This window comes from Myotis davidii, unplaced genomic scaffold (assembly GCF_000327345.1).
Source record: "Myotis davidii unplaced genomic scaffold, ASM32734v1 scaffold940, whole genome shotgun sequence".
Taxonomy (NCBI): domain Eukaryota; kingdom Metazoa; phylum Chordata; class Mammalia; order Chiroptera; family Vespertilionidae; genus Myotis; species Myotis davidii.
The window spans coordinates 133765-150675 of record NW_006292108.1 but is presented as its reverse complement, the minus strand read 5'-3'; the positions used below and the strand labels follow the sequence as shown (position 1 = coordinate 150675).

Sequence of the window (16911 nt, the reverse complement as noted above, 5' to 3'; positions counted from 1 at the left end):
CAGTAAGACATTATCAAGGTTTAGGGAAAAATCTATAATAATAAAAGCATAATATGCTAATTAGACCGGACATCCTTCCTGGATGAAGTCGGGGCTGCAGTTGCCACTGCAGTGAGGGAGGGATCCAGGCAGCTGATTGGAGAGGGTGCAGGCTGGGCACGAATTTCCTGCACTGGGCCTCTAGTATACATATATGCATAAACAATAGGCACAGACAATAGTGCGATGAGGCCTTGGGTGAGGCAGGGCCTGGGAGGAGGGGGACAAAGGTGGGGGAGAAATTGGGAGACATTTATAATACTGTCAATAATAAAAAATTCTTCTGCAGAGAAGAATAATTTTATTAGTTTCAATTTTTAGAATTATAAGAAGTTAGGCCTTGATGTTGGTCTAGTTGAAGCCCTACACTTTAAAGTGGTATAAACTGAGAGTTTGATAGGTTAAGCTAGTGTTTGGCAAACTCATTAGTCAACAGAGTCAAATATCAACAGTACAATGATTGAAATTTCTTTTGAGAGCCAAATTTTTTAAACTTAAACTCTATAGGTAGGTACATTGTTATTAACTTAATTAGGGTACTCCTAAGGCTTAGGAAGAGCCACACTCAAGGGGCCAAAGAGCCGCATGTAGCTCGCAAGCCGCAGTTTGCCGACCACGGGGTTAAGCAATTTGGTCACAGTCACAAAATTGAAACTGGATCTAAGCTTCTAGACCAGCAGTTGCCAACCTTTCAGACCTCATGGACACCAGTGGTCCGCAGACCACCAGTTGGCAACCGCTACTCCAAAGGTTTCCTCCCATGAGTTAAGGATCCTTTGTACTGCAGCCTGCTGCCACTTTATTTTAGACTTAAGTTTTCCCCATGAAATGTGATTTGAAACTAAAACATTATGCTCCAGAAATTATACATCTTATGGGTCACACAGATAGACAATTAACAGCATCAAGGAAAGGACATATTGTATAAACTTATGGCTTCATAATGGCAAGAGATGGGGGTGGGGTTGCAGGAAGAATGGGGGATATGGAGAGGATGGAACAATCTCTGCCAAATATTTGCAGGTGTTAGAACTATAAATAAGGCATTGGCCTTGAGAAATATTCCAAACAGAAAAAAATCTGTATCCATATGTACTATTGAGATAACAAAAGACTGGATATAATAAGCCTGTATCTACACAACACCAGCTTTTTGAAAACATCTAAAACATGAAAACATTGGATGATGGATTAGATATTTGGCATTGTGCAGCTATGGCCCTCGTCTCTAGGGATGGATGGAACACAAAAATATTTTACCAAAATATACTTTAGTCTGTAACTAATCAGTAATATTTAGAGAAAGTGCAGATTTTGAATCATTCCCCTTTAATTTTTTAAGGAAATGTGCAGAAAAATCTGATTATAAATTAAGTAGAAACTCTTTATGCTCATTTTTGGACAGAGAGTGGAAACATATGAATCATTCCCAACTGTGTGGTTATATTGTCTGGAACATCTTGGATTTGGGGAGGGAGAGGGAAGTGCTGCTTATGTGTGTGTGGGTGGGTGGGGTCACTTTGGTTTGGTGCCAGGTGTAAAAGGATATTAGTTCACCACATAAAGCAGAGAGAAAATCTGACTTTCAGTGTCACATACACTCACTTTTTTGAGTTAATTTAGAAAAGCATTTAGGATTATCCCCTTAGTCTACTTGATTCTTCTCCAAGGAGAAAGGAAAACATTAGCTGTCAGAAGCTATGGGGGAGATAGCCTTGAGCATACTTCCCTGGCCTGAGGGAAGCACAGCAGTCCTACAGGAGAAGGGGAAGAATGATAGCAAATACATACATACATATATATATATATATATATATATATGGGTTTGACTTTCTGGCCAGTAACTGATACAGTACTTATTTGCACTTTTTGGTTCTGGAGCTTAATTCTTGGCATTTATAACTCTGTACAAACTTCTGTGCTTAGGATTAGTATTCTCTAATATTTATTTGTTCAATAAAGAATAAACAAACCATTATGTAATAGATGCAAGATCAGAATAACCAGTAGCTAGTTAACATGTATTCAAAATGGTTTAGAGGGTTTGGGATACTTAGTATAGTTTATTATCCTTACTTAATTGTCCAGTCTACTTACATGCCTTCAGAAGACTACCAGTGGTTTAATTAATTCTTCACTTTCAAAGAATAATTGTGTTTATGACACTTATTACAGTGGTAAGGCCTATCAAAGTAGTTATTTTTTCCATTACCTCTCTTTTTACTTACTAATCACAGTATATAAATTAGTTCATTATTTGTGCTGCTTTTCTATAAAACTGCTTCACATTTTAGAGTTTTCATTGTCACATGAGTTTCTCATCTTAGAAAAGATTGACATTATTGTATTAGTAAATGTTGGCTTTATAAAAAGAGGTTCATTTCAGTGGCTCTCTCTATCAGTGCTTGATCTCAACTTGATATTCTGAGTCCTGTGCAGCTTGGTCCTCATGCTGCCCTTCTGTCTTTTCCCCCTTCCACTCTCAAACATGCTACCTTCATCTACCCAGGGTAGCCTCCTAACTATCTGCTAAGGATACAATTCTCTTTCCCAACTCTGAAATTTCACTCTCACTCATGCTCTTTTCTTGGCCTGCTTAACAATCCAATCTATTCTTTAGTGCTCGGTTTAAACCCCACAAGGCCACTCCAGCACACACCAACTATACCATAAATTCTTTGAGGCAAGTCACAAGGTCTTTTCTTCAGTATCCTCCTCAGTGTCTAGCCCACGTAGTCAGGGTTCAGGGTTTAAGAAATCCAAATGAATTAAATATTTGAAATGGATTTGCAGCAAGTATACCAGTATCTGTAGCTTGTTTTGGTTCTTATAAGATATAAATCTGTATTGCCATTATGATTTCTTTAGCAGTCTGAAAATATCTCCTGTGAACTACTGATAATGTTAAAAATCAGAGTTTTAGCAAAAGTATAACATGTCCTTAATTTTAAGTGCCTATCCATTTTGATTGCTGGATTTTCCAACTTCCTAACCCTATTGTGACATCTGTATAAATCATATGTGATTATTATAATTCTCTTCGAGAGTGATGTCTTCACATTTCCATGCCCACAGCCTGCCAAAAATATAGCTGATGAAACCCGGGGGGAATAGAGGAATTTCCTGAAAGGAATAAACAAGCACATTTTCTTTTTCTCATTACATTTCCACAAATTCATTACTTCAAATAATTCTTAAATGCAGTTACATTTACACATCAGAAATCTTGTTGTTAAAAAATATTACCTGGCACTAGGATTAGCTTTTGGTTATGGGAAAGTAAAACACACACACACACACACACACACACACACACACACACACACACAAAGACTGAGACAGAGAAAGCTAAAGATTGCCAGACAAAAGAGGAAGATATGAGACTTGGAGAATGTTCAAAGGAAAGCCATAATGAGAATTAAAAGGTTGGAAAATATGATATTCTGGAATCTTATCATAGTTGATTGCTTGTCCTTCTTCCTACTCAGTCACTCTATCATCCACCCACCCTTCCTCTCTCAGCCACTACCTCCTCACAGGCATGTGTCTACTCACACACTTGACACCCACTTCTGTCTGCCAAGACAGATACCCTCTTAACATAACTACCAATGGGCATTTGGCTGTTTTTGAGTATGAATATAAGTGAGTATGAATATAAGAGAAAGAGAAATATCTTTATGAGCCTGAGTTGAGAGTGGGTATATTTTCATATATATGCATGTGTCACTATATATAAGCGTATGTGTTTTTGCATGGATGAGTGGCTGAGGATGACTCTGTCTGTGTGTCTATGTGTATGTATAAATGTGTATCACTGTGTGGAGGAGGAAATAATGTATGTGTTAATTTTCTGTGGGTATCTGTAGATAAGTTGGATATGAGAGGCCATAAGTGTAAGGCAAGTTTTCTGTGGCTACCCTAGGGAAGGCTAGGACCTCAGCAGAACCCCTCCTTACACTAAGGATCGCCATAATAAATGAGCAAATTCATATATTCTCATGATAAGAAATGTCTCCAGGTCGAGACCAGGGCCGGTTATCATGGGTGAGGGAGCAAAAAAAGTTGTTTCTCACTTTCACACACTTAGATACTGAATCACAGTGGCTAAATATAACAAGAGCAAGGAATTTCAGTCCATATTTGCACTCTCTAAGTAAGGTATGGTAGTGGATGGGTGTGTATGTGGGTGGGAGTAATATCTGTCATGGGGTGTCTCAACTAACCAAGCCTTTAATTCACTATTGTAAAATCATTCTTGCTTGTAAGTATGGCTTCTTTGTGGTCTCTTAATTGCCTAAGACTTGCTCCCCATTATTTATAATATGTATAAATCTGTTCATCTTTTGTATGTGTATGGGGCTAACAATGCATTTTATTCCATCTCTGCTTAAACTGTGTGCTAAGACTCATTTGGACCTTTATTATTTTTCTTCTAATAATTATATTGATTCTCTGGCTCAGTTCTCATGTAGCATTAACAGGATTCTCTGTTAAAAGATGATTTATATTATTTCTTAGGTTTGAGAACAAGTTTAGCAAGTAGATACTCCAACAATCTGTGCTCTTATCTTTCTGTTTTACTGTTATTTCTTTTGTCCTAAGTCTTCTCATCAACACTTTTAGTAAATGAATGAATGAAACTCTGTCTGGGAAAGGAAGTCATCTTAAAGGACCTAGCAATCATTAATCTGAGAACAGTTTACAAAATGTTGACTCAGATATTGTTCTTGGGTGGATGAAAATCCTGTCTGTTAATATTGGGCAAAAGAATATTTTATAAAAATATAATATAGGTGAGGAAATATTAAGAAAACAAGAATTATTGAGCCAGCCCTAGCCAGTTTGGCTCAGTGGCTAGAGCATTGGCTTGCAGACTGAAGGGTCCTGGGTTCAATTCTGGTCATGGGCACATGCCCAGGTTACAGGCTCTGTTCCCAGTGTGGGGCATGAAGGAGGAAACCACAATGATTCTCTCTCATTGATGTTTCTATCTCTCCCTCTCCCTTCCACTCTGAAATCAATAAAAATATATTTAAAAAAAGAATTATTGAACAAAAAGAAGTGAAGTTTAAAGGGGAAATGTGATAATGGTATTCAAGTTCATAAAGGATTGACATAATGAGTTAATATTAATTAAATCATAGCACCAGGGATTTAGGACAGAGTTTCATTCATTCATTTACTAAAAATAATGAATGCTAATTTAATTCAATGTAGTAGGAGCTGGGGACACAGAAAATAAGGCACAGTCCCTGCCCCGAGGTGCTCTGAGCTGAGTAAGTAAGGGAGATAGAAACATACATAGAAAATTCTAATTCAGTATGGTAAGTGCCTTGACAGAGGATTGCATAGGATACTCTGGAGCACACAGGAAAAGTCTGGGAAAGGAAGTCATCAAGCTCAAGAACAGGGACTCATGAATGGATTTGTTGGAGAGGAGGGCAAACTGGAGAAAATATGTGAAGAAAGAATTGATAGGACTTGGCGAATGATTATAGTGGTTATGGACAATGGAGAGAAAGAATTTAAAACATGATTTTTGAGTAGATGTCTTGAATAATTGTGGTATCGGGGACAGAAATGGGGGGAATTAGGAAGGGGCTAGCAGTTTGGTGGGATGACTTGACTTTAGATTTGAGTTTGATGTGATTGTGGGTTGACTCAACATTCACTCATTTATCAAACATTTACTAAACACCTATGTGGGAACCCTAATCAGAGTACACCAGATATTCAAGGCCAAATTGCCATATGCATGTGAAAAGCAAGGACACAGCAGTTTTACTGTATGCACTGTGCAGGCGTACCTTTCTATAACCCAAATATTGATGTCACTAGTTGGCAAGAAGCCTCTTTTGTCTAAGTTGGTATAGAAATGAGTGACTGACCAGCCAGTGTATGGCTGCATTGTGGGCTGCTTTGCGAGGCTACTTTGAAGAACTACTTTGTCTGATGGCTACTTAGTAGCAATGGCTACTTGGTCTGCAGTAAAGTCTTTCTTATATGCCTGTGACTGCTCATATCGTTTTCCAATACCCAGCGTCTGAGGACCTGTACTCCCACAACCTTTAGGTGCCCAGCACCAGAAGAGATGTAGGGGTTACAAGTATAAAGACAACATAGTCCCAACCCTAGTGGAGTTCTCAGCTTAGTGTGGGTCAAGAGGCAATTAAGGACACAGTTATGAGACAATATAGTGAGTGCTATGACAGCAGAAACACAGAAGGCTGTGAGAGAGCATAGAAGAGACATCATCATGGACTTTGGGTGGGCTTTTGGACCCCTTGTTGGGAGCAAGGGCCACAGTAAGTGCTCTAGTTATAATAAAATAGTTTGTTCAAATATCTGGAGGAGAGCCAGCATGGGGTACTCTTAGAACTGAAAGGGCAAGTTGTTTTTTAGGAGTTTGGAAGTCAGACCTTTATGGTGGCTGAAAGATCAGGCCTAGAGAAATAAATTTGGTGTTTTTAGCATGGAGGTAGAGCTATGCAGTGGTGAGCTAATGAGGGCCCATGAATGAACCTTGCAGCACACTAATGATCTAGAATTTTGTCATGGAGGAAGAATAGGAGGAGGATGTGTAGGAGAGGCAGAGACTGAAGAGGAATAGTGCAAGTAGAATACAATATTGAGGCCTCCAGCAATGTAGGGTTGGCTTTGACTCACTATTCTAAGTATTATGAAAATGGTGCTAGATTTACATTTCTAGTGCAGGTTTTCATTTAGAAGGTCCAAATAATAATTTACACATCTGAGCTAGAGATTAACAATGTTGTGCATCTAAAGAGAGGGGAAAGAATGTGGGATGTTTTGTGTAGCATGTCTGATAAGGTGACTGAGGGAGTATGGGTCTTTGCTGAATGATTTCGGAAAGTTCTGATGCCTGGCCAGTGTGGCTCAGTGGTTGGACATCGACCTATGAACCAGGAGGTCATGGTTTGATTCCCAGTCAGGGCACATGCCTGGGTTGCAGGTTCGATCCCTGTGTGGGTGTGCAGGAGGCAGCCGATGGATGGCTCCATCCCCAGTGGGGGGCGTGCAGGAGGCAGCCGATCCATGCTTCTCTCTCATCATGGATGTTTCTCTCTCTCTCTCTCTCTTCCTTTCTCTCTGACATCAATAAAAATATATATTTTTAAAAGTTCTGAAAAGAGGGATGGCAGCCTGGCCCGAGGACTGGTCTGATTATCTCTAAGAAGCCTTAGGTGGAGCAAATCTTATACATCCAGTATCTCCTGCATCTCAGTCTGTGACATAGCCTGTGTCTATACAGCAGCAAATAAATGCTTGGGGAAGGAATAAAACTCTGGCATAAGGGTATGGGTTTTCATTTATGGAACAGATGGTGTGTTCTGCTTTGGAAAGGCCATATGTAATTGATACATAATGTGACAGACTGAAGCAAAAGCAAATTAAGTATTTTAAGACAAGCAGTTAAAAAAAAAAGAAGGCAGAATGTGACCCCCAAAAGTGTGCTAAGATTTTGGCTTCTAGCTTGTGGAAATTCTGGGAACATCCGTGAATAGACAGGATGTCAAAAAAGAACATGCCAAGGAATAGTAATAGGGACACTGGCTCAGGTTATTTTTAAAGATGAAATTATCTTCTGTCAATTGGGAAGGCTTAGGTTTGTAATGAGTTGGGCTTTCTTCCCCCTTCCCTTCTCTCCCTACACTTCTAAGGTTCAGTTCCCACATCAAAAAAGATTTAGATAATGTCCCCCTTGTGTCTTTTTTTTAAAATATATTTTATTGATTTTCTACAGAGAGGACAGGAGAGAGATAGAGAGTTAGAAACATCGATGAGAGAGAAACATCGATCAGCTGCCTCCTGCACATCTCCCACTGGAGATGTGCCCGCAACCCAGGTACATGCCCTTGACCGGAATCGAACCTGGGACCCTTCAGTCCGCAGGCCGACGCTCCATCCACTGAGCCAAACCGGTTTCGGCCCACTTGTGTCTTTTATTTTATTTTTTAAAAATCAACTCTGGTCGGCCCTGGCTAGATGGCTCATTTGGTTGGGGCATAGTCCCATACACCAAACAAGGTTGCAGGTTCAATTATCAGTCAGCGCACATATCTAGACTCAGGTTCTCCCCCCTTTCCCCTCTCTCCTCTCCCCTCTCCCCTCTCCCTCTCCCTCTCCCTCAATTTTTAAAAAACAATATCCTCAGATGAAGATTAAAAGAAATTTTTTTTTAAAAAAGATACTCTGGTTGGATTTGACCTGTCATACTTTTTAGATAGCAAGAGGGCATACGGGCTAGTGCAGTAGGCTTAGGAAGGGTGCAAAGGGGGTCAATAGGGAAAAGGGGGGATATCTAATACTTTCAACAATAAAGATAAATTTAAAAAATTAAAGAGAGCATACGGACACTTGGTGGCAAAACTACATGTTTCCATAGAACAGAAAGCTCCATCCTCTTTTAGGCTTCAAGGTTTGCTATTTAGGGTAGGTGTCTGTAAGTGTGCTCATATTATGTGAATACATGTGCCTTCACAGAGCATGACAAATGGAGATCATGGTCAAGTGTATGCCAACAGGGAAATCACTCTAGCTTTAATGAAGAGCTGGTGTTTTGATGCATAGTTAGGTTTCTTGAGGGAGCCAATGAAAAAGTAACCAGAAATAACCTGTATCTAGAAAACTGAAACAAAAAACCCCAGCAATTACTTGAGAGGTTTAGAAAAACCATTTCTTTTTATGGGATGCTGTCTGGAAAAAGAATAGCCTGTGCCTAATTTTCTCAGAAGTGGCAAAATATTTTCCTCTTTTGGAAGGGTATAAAAGAAGACAAAGAGGCCAAGTCTATATGACACAAATGAAGCGGAATTTGGGTAAAAATGGTATCCATGTAGGAGTCTGCCAATTTAGCTAACTTGGGCCTTTTAAAATCTCATTTATGCAAATAAACCTAATCTTCCCCTCACTTTGTGCGATTTAGACATATGTACAATTTTGTGAGAGCTCTAATGATGTAGTCATCTGGAGGGGAAGAGAGTCTCATAGTTTTGTAGCTCAAATGACTTCTCTAACCCTCACACATGGGAAGCACAGGAGAACCCAGAGGTAACCTCCTGCAGCAGGAAATGGGAGCTTCATCCTGCTCCCCTTGCCAACCTCCTGTCTGGGTTTCCTCCCAGCAGTTATCTCCATTCCAATCTCCCCTGCCACTTTGACTCTCTCTCACTGTCATAGTGCAACTGTACTGAGAAAACTGCATTAATTAGGCTTTGACAGAGGGAGCTTGGCCCAGTCATTAATAGGACTGCATAAGAAAAGAGCAAAATAAAACAATTTTTCTAAACCAAGCAAACAATAGAGATACTTTTTAGTATAAGATTTTATATATATACACATATCCTTTTTGTTTACTCAGCCAGAGTATAGACAAGATAATTACTTGGCTAAATCAATAAAACCTAGGGTGGCCCAGAATATCTAGTTCTAAATGATTAGTCAGTACAAGGCATGAGAAGTAAGGGTGTAGAAATATACTGCATAATTGTGTCAGTTCTCCCCTGTACATGGGTTCATTATTGAGAATCAATTTCAGTTTCAGAGGAGACTTTAATTCCTTGTAAATGAGTAGGAAGTTAGTAAGTAAATGCTTGGTGTTTTCCTCAAATTATCTCTCATAATATAAGAAAACAGTGGCAAAAAGCCATCAACAGATGGTGTTTTTATTAGCCAAAGATTTATTTTTCAAAGCATTTTCATATTAATGAAGTCAGGTTGAAATTAGAGGCATCTTGTCAGTTGTGATTGTCTGTTGTAAAAATGTGCTAGTATTCTGAAAATTGCTAGGGGGAAGGAGCAAAATAGCCGTTTGCCATAATTTTGTGATGGTAACCCAAGGTCCATAGTCTAATCCAGTGATGGCGAACCTTTTGAGCTCGGTGTGTCAGCATTTTGAAAAACCCTTACTTAACTCTGGTGCCGTGTCACATACAGAAGTTTTTTGATATTTGCAACCATAGTAAAACAAAGACTTATATTTTTGATATTTATTTTATATATTTAAATGCCATTTAACAAAGGAAAATCAACCAAAAAAATGAGTTCACATGTCACCTCTGATACGCGTGTCATAGGTTCGCCATCACTGGTCTAATTAGACCCCAAATTATGTGCTCAGCCCTAATTTTTGTTTTCAGTGGCTTTACAGAAGCTATGAGTCTCAGTTCTGGGCCATAAATGAGGAACACCCAGCAGGGATCTTAGTCCTGCTCTGCACTATGAATTATTTATAAGATATCAGTTTCATAACAAGTGTTGCAACAGGTTGCATGGACTCGTTAGAAAACATTCTCCCCATGGCATCCTATGTTTGAATGGAAACATATTGCAGTTTGAAACACAGATTTCTAATATAGCTGTTCTGTGTTCATCAGTCTACATTATGTTTACCTAATATGTCAAGATAGCCATTTGTAATATATTGGGTTTCCATTGATCTAGGAATCTGGACCACTCTGCTAGAGATAATCACAAATTGATCAGGTCCATTACTAATGCCCACTCTCTAACTTAAGCTGGACCTTTTCTTCAAACTACAGCTCTGTCGTATTCATCTTACAATCAAAATTTTTAAGAGGAGCCCAGATTTGGAGCCTCCACGTTATCACTACCTCCATACTTAATCTGGTACAGTTTGGCATCTACTTCCAAAAGCCTATTAAAACTAATTTTTCAAAGGTCACCAGTGACCTCTAATTACCAAATCCAGCTGCCTTTCTTGCACGCTCTGCATATATGATAGTGACAAATCCTTTACTGAAATGTGTTTTTCTCAATTATCACATTAGTTTGGCCCAGACCTGCATTCCCAACTGCCTTGAACACTGAAGCTTTCTCCTAACCAGTGTCCCTGTCCCAGGCTTTTCTGTTTCAGTTTGCCCCACATGTTGCTTGTAACTTGATCTCATAACTACAGCCCTGATTATATCATTATCTTACTCAGAAGCCTCTGGAAAGTCCCCACTGCTTCAAAAATAGGTACAAACTCCTCACCTAGACATTTAAGACCTTCATAACAGAGCCTTGATTTCCATTTCCAGTCTTGCTTCCCCTGCTCACTACTCTCTTGTACCCTCTGTTCTAGCCAAACTCAAAGCCTCTTCCCTGAACATGTCCTATATTTTATTCCATTTTAGTTTTGTTCATGTTGTTCCTAGTGCCTGGAACACCCTGCCACCCTCCATTTCTGTCTATTAAAATCCTACTTATCCTTCAAGACTCATCTTAATCTCACTTCTTCTTTATCTCTGAAGTCACTGCACCTTGACAGAGTAGATGTTCAATACCTTTTGTGGTATTAAATCTCTGAACTGTTGTTTCTTTTTTTTCCTCTGACATCTACTTAGCTTAAAGATCATGCCCAAATCAATGATTGCGGCCCTTCTTTTTTCCTTCTTCCCTCTCTGCCATTGCTAAGGAGAAGGCCACAGTTGAAATGGTCATGGAGTTAAAGAAGACCAGGGGAGACACTGTGCCCAAACCACAAAAAATGGAATAAATTGTGAAAAATAACTTCCATTGGAACAAAGCCAAAGAAACCAAGAGAGATCTGGCAAAACGGGAAGCAAAAATTAAGATGGTTTTCATAATCCAGTTTGAGAACAAGCAAATTCAAACTGCCTATCCTAGAAATACACATATCCATAGGAACACATCTTTTAGAATAGATTCATTGGACAGTGCCAAGGTTACTAAGCAGCAACAGCGTTTTAGTAGCAAGGGGCCAAGTAGATGAGTCCTCTTCCCCTTCCCCATTTCTCCTACTGAAAACATGAACTTTGAACAACTACAAACTATAAAAACTGTAGAGATAGCAACGAAGCAACATGGCCAAGGGAAAAAATGATAATAGTGTAAGGGCCAGGAAGTTGGGGTATTACATTTGGAACAGACTTTGTGAGGGCGTTGGGATGGTGAGTCAGAGAGGAGTGGATATTAGGGCAGGTCCCGGGGTAAAGCAGCCACCAGAGCTGAAGACGGGAATGAGAAGGAATAAAAAGTTCATTATCAATCTAGCAGGGGTCCTCAAACTTTTTAAACAGGGGGCCAGTTCACTGTCCCTCAGACCGTTGGAGGGCCAGACTATAGTTTAAAAAAAAACTATGAACAAATTCCTATGCACACTGCACATATCTTATTTTGAAGTAAAAAAACAAAACGGGAACAAATACAATATTTGTATTTGCATGTGGCCCGTGGGCCGCAGTTTGAGGACCCCTGATCTAGAGTAAATAAAATTTTATTTTCTTACATAAGGAATGGGAGAAAGTAGCTTGCTCAACTGAAAATATGCTAAGAGTTCTGAGTACTTTTGAACTATGTTATATTAAACGGATTTGCAAAGTACTTCTAATGTATACCTTAAAAGTATCTATATAGTAGTAAGCAGTGATAAGCAATGGATGTCCTATCTTGATACAGTCAGGCTTTGCTTTTTGAAGTCTGGCATCTCCATGGGCTCTTCCTTAGTGCCAAAGAAGTGAAACTGAGATATGATGCTATATTTTGAGTAATCCCACACTTAAAATACCATATTTATTTTTCTGAAGGAATCTACTGATAAATATAAAATGTTACCAACAACAACAACAAAAACACACACAAATCATGGGATTCTGGAGCAAAGCCATGACTGAATGCTAGAAACCTGAGTTACAGCCCTAGCTTTGCCATATACTAATTATATGACTGTGCAAAATACTTTACCCCACTCTGAAGCTCAGTTTTCTCATCTGTAAAATGTTGACATCTCCTACTTCATGGGTTGTTATGATCATTCAATGATACATATGAAAATGTCTAGTATAGTGTCTGGCAAGTAGTAATCATTCAATAAATTATAGTTTTCTTAGTCTACTCATCTGTAAAAGAGATAATAATACATGTTCTCCCTATATTACAGGTATACTATGAGGGCAAAGTGAAATATTGACTATGAAATACTTTTAAAAGTTAAAAATATTACAGAAAACATAAAGCTGTTTTAATGTCATTAAAGTCCTATATCTACAAAGTCATGAATGTCAGCTTTTCCCCAATAATGATAGTGGATCAAATGTATAGTATTATTAAGTACTTAGAAGAGTGCTTAACCCATAGCAAGTGCTCATTGAATCTTTGCAATAGTGTATTTGCCGCCTAGCTGGTGTGGCGCAGTGGTTGAGTGTTGGCCCATGCACCAAGAGGTTGCAGGTTCCATTCCTGGTCAGGGCACATGCCTGGAGTTGCGGCCCTGATCCCTGGTGGGAGGCGTTCAGGAGACAACTGATTAATGATGTTTCTTTCTATCTCCCTCTCCCATCCTTCTCTCTCTCTCTAAAATCAATACAAACATTTTTAAAAAAGGGAATATTGTATTTGCTGACTGACTGACTGATCTCCATATGGTATTGGTTCTCAAGCTCATTGAATGTTTGTTCTTTTCCCCCCCTCTTACCCTTTTCCCTCTTGCTTCACACTCTGCGATGATAGCAAACTCTAGAGATGAACCTCACCAACCTGGTTAAGCGTAACAGCGAACTAGAAAATCAAATGGCCAAGCTAATACAGATCTGCCAGCAGGTTGAGGTACGTAACAGAAATATTTGTGATTTCTTCAGAGGACCTGTATTGATTCTTTTTTTTGGGGGGGAGGGGGGACTTGAATTATTCATTTGTTTGTTTGTTTGCTTATTTATTTATTTGCTTAAACCCTTCACCTTTTTCACCCAGCCTCACAACCTCCCTCCCCTGTGACAGCTGTCAGTCTGTTCCCTGTACCTATGAGTCTGTTTCTATATTGTTTGTTAGTTTATTTTGTTCATTAGGTTCTACATAAAAGTATACATCATATGGTATTTGTCTTTCTCTGACTGGATTATTTTACTTAGCATAATACTCTCCAGGTCCATCCATGTTGTTGCAAAAGGTAAGATTTCCTTTTTTATGGCTAAATAGTATTCCATTGTGTAAATGTACCACAGCTTTTTAATCCACTCATCTACTGGTGGCAGTTGGGCTGCTATCAAATCTTGGCTATTGTAAATAACACTGCAGTGAACATAGGACTGCATATATTCTTTTGGATTAGTGTTTTGGGTTTCTTCGGATATATTTCCAGAGTGGAATTCCTGGGGGCTTGAGTTTTGTCAGACTGCAGATCAGCCATTTGGACTGAAGGACTGACTGGCAGTTCTAGGAAGTCTCATTTCTTTAGGATGCTTGTGTTCTCAGAAAAGTGGCAGATAACTATTGTTTAAAAATATAGGTATGAAGTGGTGATGAGTTGTGGAGACAACAATCCAAGGGACAGTCCCTTCTCCTTTCCAAACAGGCAATATGAGAATCCAACATGAAGTGTGTTTCTTCCTTCATCAAACTAGACATTATAGTTCCTTGAAGAGATTGCTGTAGTGCCATGGGAAAGTTGGAAGTCTGGGTCATCAGAGTAGGGTGAGGCTCATTCAGTGCCATATTGTTTTCATAACAATATTATCAGGACTGCTACTCTTCCTAGCCTCTTCTCCCTTTGTCCCCATGCTCCTTACCTGGTCCACACTCACCACTTTTCCACTTATTCTTGTCATCAACAAATGATATCTATGTTAAAGTTGTCCGTGAGTTTTAAAGTGTTACACAAGTATAGGGTTTTTGGAAATGGTTACCTACATGAAATCTCAGAGCACAGCTTATGAGAGGAGTCAACCTCTTCTTAAGTGGATGCAATAAAAGAAAGAAGTTAGTCCTGACCAGTTTGGCTTAGTGGATGGAGCACTGGGCTATGGACTGAAAAGTCCCGGGTTCGATTCTGGTCGAGGTCATGTACCTTGGTTGCAGGCTCGATCCCCAGTAGGGGGCATGCAGGAGGCAGCTGATTGATGTTTCTAACTCTATATCCCTCTCCCTTCCTCTCTGCAAAAAGTCAATAAAATACATTTAAAAAAAAGAAAGATGTTATTTCTCTCTCTCAAGAATGTGAAACTTTAGCTGTAACACTTGGTTTTCTTTTTTTAATTTCTCATTTTCCCTTTTTATTACTCTTGCATGTTTTTTTAAAATTTTGTTTTCTGTAGCTTTTGTTAAAGAGGCAGTAGAAGTGCTTAAAGTGTAAACAGTGGGTAAAATATTATAGGACTCCTCATGGGCAGTGATTGGATAAAAATGTTTCTAATTCTATGTACAACTTGATAGTCTAGTTCTAATCTTAACTGTATGACAAATAAATGTAATGGTTCAAGTTTATTTTACTTTCAATAATATAATAATTTTACTGTGATCTCATATCTTAAACCCACCTAGCCATTCCTATTTAAGAGAAGGTAGATAATTTTGTAAGGAAAATGATCTTCTTTTATGAGTAACCACTCATGATTTTTTGGATTTCTTAAAATATTGGGTTTCTTTTTTAAAACTTTTTTGTTGAATTTATTGAGGTGACATTGTTAATTAAATGACATAGGTTTCAGGTATACAATTCTATAAAACATCATCTGTATATTGTGTTGTGTGTTCACCACCCAAAGCCAAGTCTTTATCCATCATTTATCTCATCTATACCCTCTTCTACCTGCTCCCATCCCTCTTTCCCCCAACCCCATTCCTCTGGTAATCACCACACTGTTGTCTGTATCTATGAGATTTTTTGTTGTTATTTTGTTTTTGCTTAATCCCTTTACATTTTTCATTAAGATCCACAACCCCACTCTCTTCTGACAGCTGTCAGTCTGTTCTCTATGAGTCTGTATCTATTTTTTGTTTTAGTTTATTTTGTTCATTACATTCTACATATGAGTGAAATCATATGGTATTTGTCTTTCTCTGACTCGCTTATTTCACTTAGCATAATGCTCTCTCGGTCTAGCCATGCTTTTGCAAAGGGTAATATTTCCTTGTTTCTTATGGACAAGTAGTATTCCATTGCATAAATGTACTGCTGCTTTTTTTTATTCACTCATCTAATGATGGGCATTTGGGCTGCTCCCAAATCTTGGCAATTTTAAATAATGCTGCATTGAACATAGAACTGCATTTGTTCTTTCAAATTAGTGTTTCAGGTTTCTTCAGATATATTACCAGAAGTGCAAGTGCTGGATCTTAAGGCAGTTCTATTTTTAATCTTTTGAGGTAGTTCCATACTGCTTTCCACAGTAGCTGCACCAATCTTCGTTCCTACCAATAGTACCCAAGGCTTCCAACTTACCATCTGGTCAGCAGTGGTTGTTTTCGGTTTTTTATTCTGTTCTGTTTTTGTAGTAGCCATCCTTATGGGTGTGAGGTGATATTGTGGGCTCAATTTGCATGTCCCCCATGATTGGTGATGTTGGACATCTTTTCATATGTTCATTAGCCATTTGACTCCTGTTTTAATATGATTATTGGCCATCTGTATGTCCTCTTTAAAGAAGTGTCTATTCAGGTCCTTTGCCTGTTTTTAATTAGATTGTGTTTTTTATTTTGGGGGGTTTTTTTGGTGTTGAGTTTTATAACTTCTTTATAACTTTCGAATGTATGGGTGAATAAGTTCTTTCATTCAGTGGGTTGACTTTTCATTTTGTGAATGGTTTCATGTGCTGTGCAAAAACTATTTAGTTTGATGTAGTCCCATATGTTTATTTTTTTCTTTTGGTTCTTTTGCTTGAGGCAATATATCAGAAAAATATTACCACGAGAAATGTACGATATTTTACTGTCTGTTTTCTCCTAGTATTTTTATGGTTTCAAGTCTAACATTTAAGCCTTTAATTTTCTTTCTTTTTAAAGTCTTTATCTGCTTTTGGAATTAGGATGTTTCAGGTTTCTTCAGATATATTACCAGAAGTGCAAGTGCTGGATCTTAAGGCAGTTCTATTTTTAATCTTTTGAGGTAGT

At 38.6% G+C, this 16911-nt stretch overlaps 1 protein-coding gene across 3 annotated transcripts in view; it reads left to right on the top strand.

Moving 5' to 3' along the window:
* The window catches only part of MID2 (midline 2), a 114049-nt gene that overhangs the window by 21641 nt on the left and 75497 nt on the right, over positions 1 to 16911 (top strand). For all 3 annotated transcript variants that reach the window (XM_006765659.1, XM_006765658.2, XM_015565279.1), the window contains exon 3: positions 13537 to 13632. In XM_006765659.1, coding sequence (XP_006765722.1) covers positions 13537 to 13632 — 96 coding nt within the window. The remainder of the gene's footprint in view (positions 1 to 13536; positions 13633 to 16911) is intronic.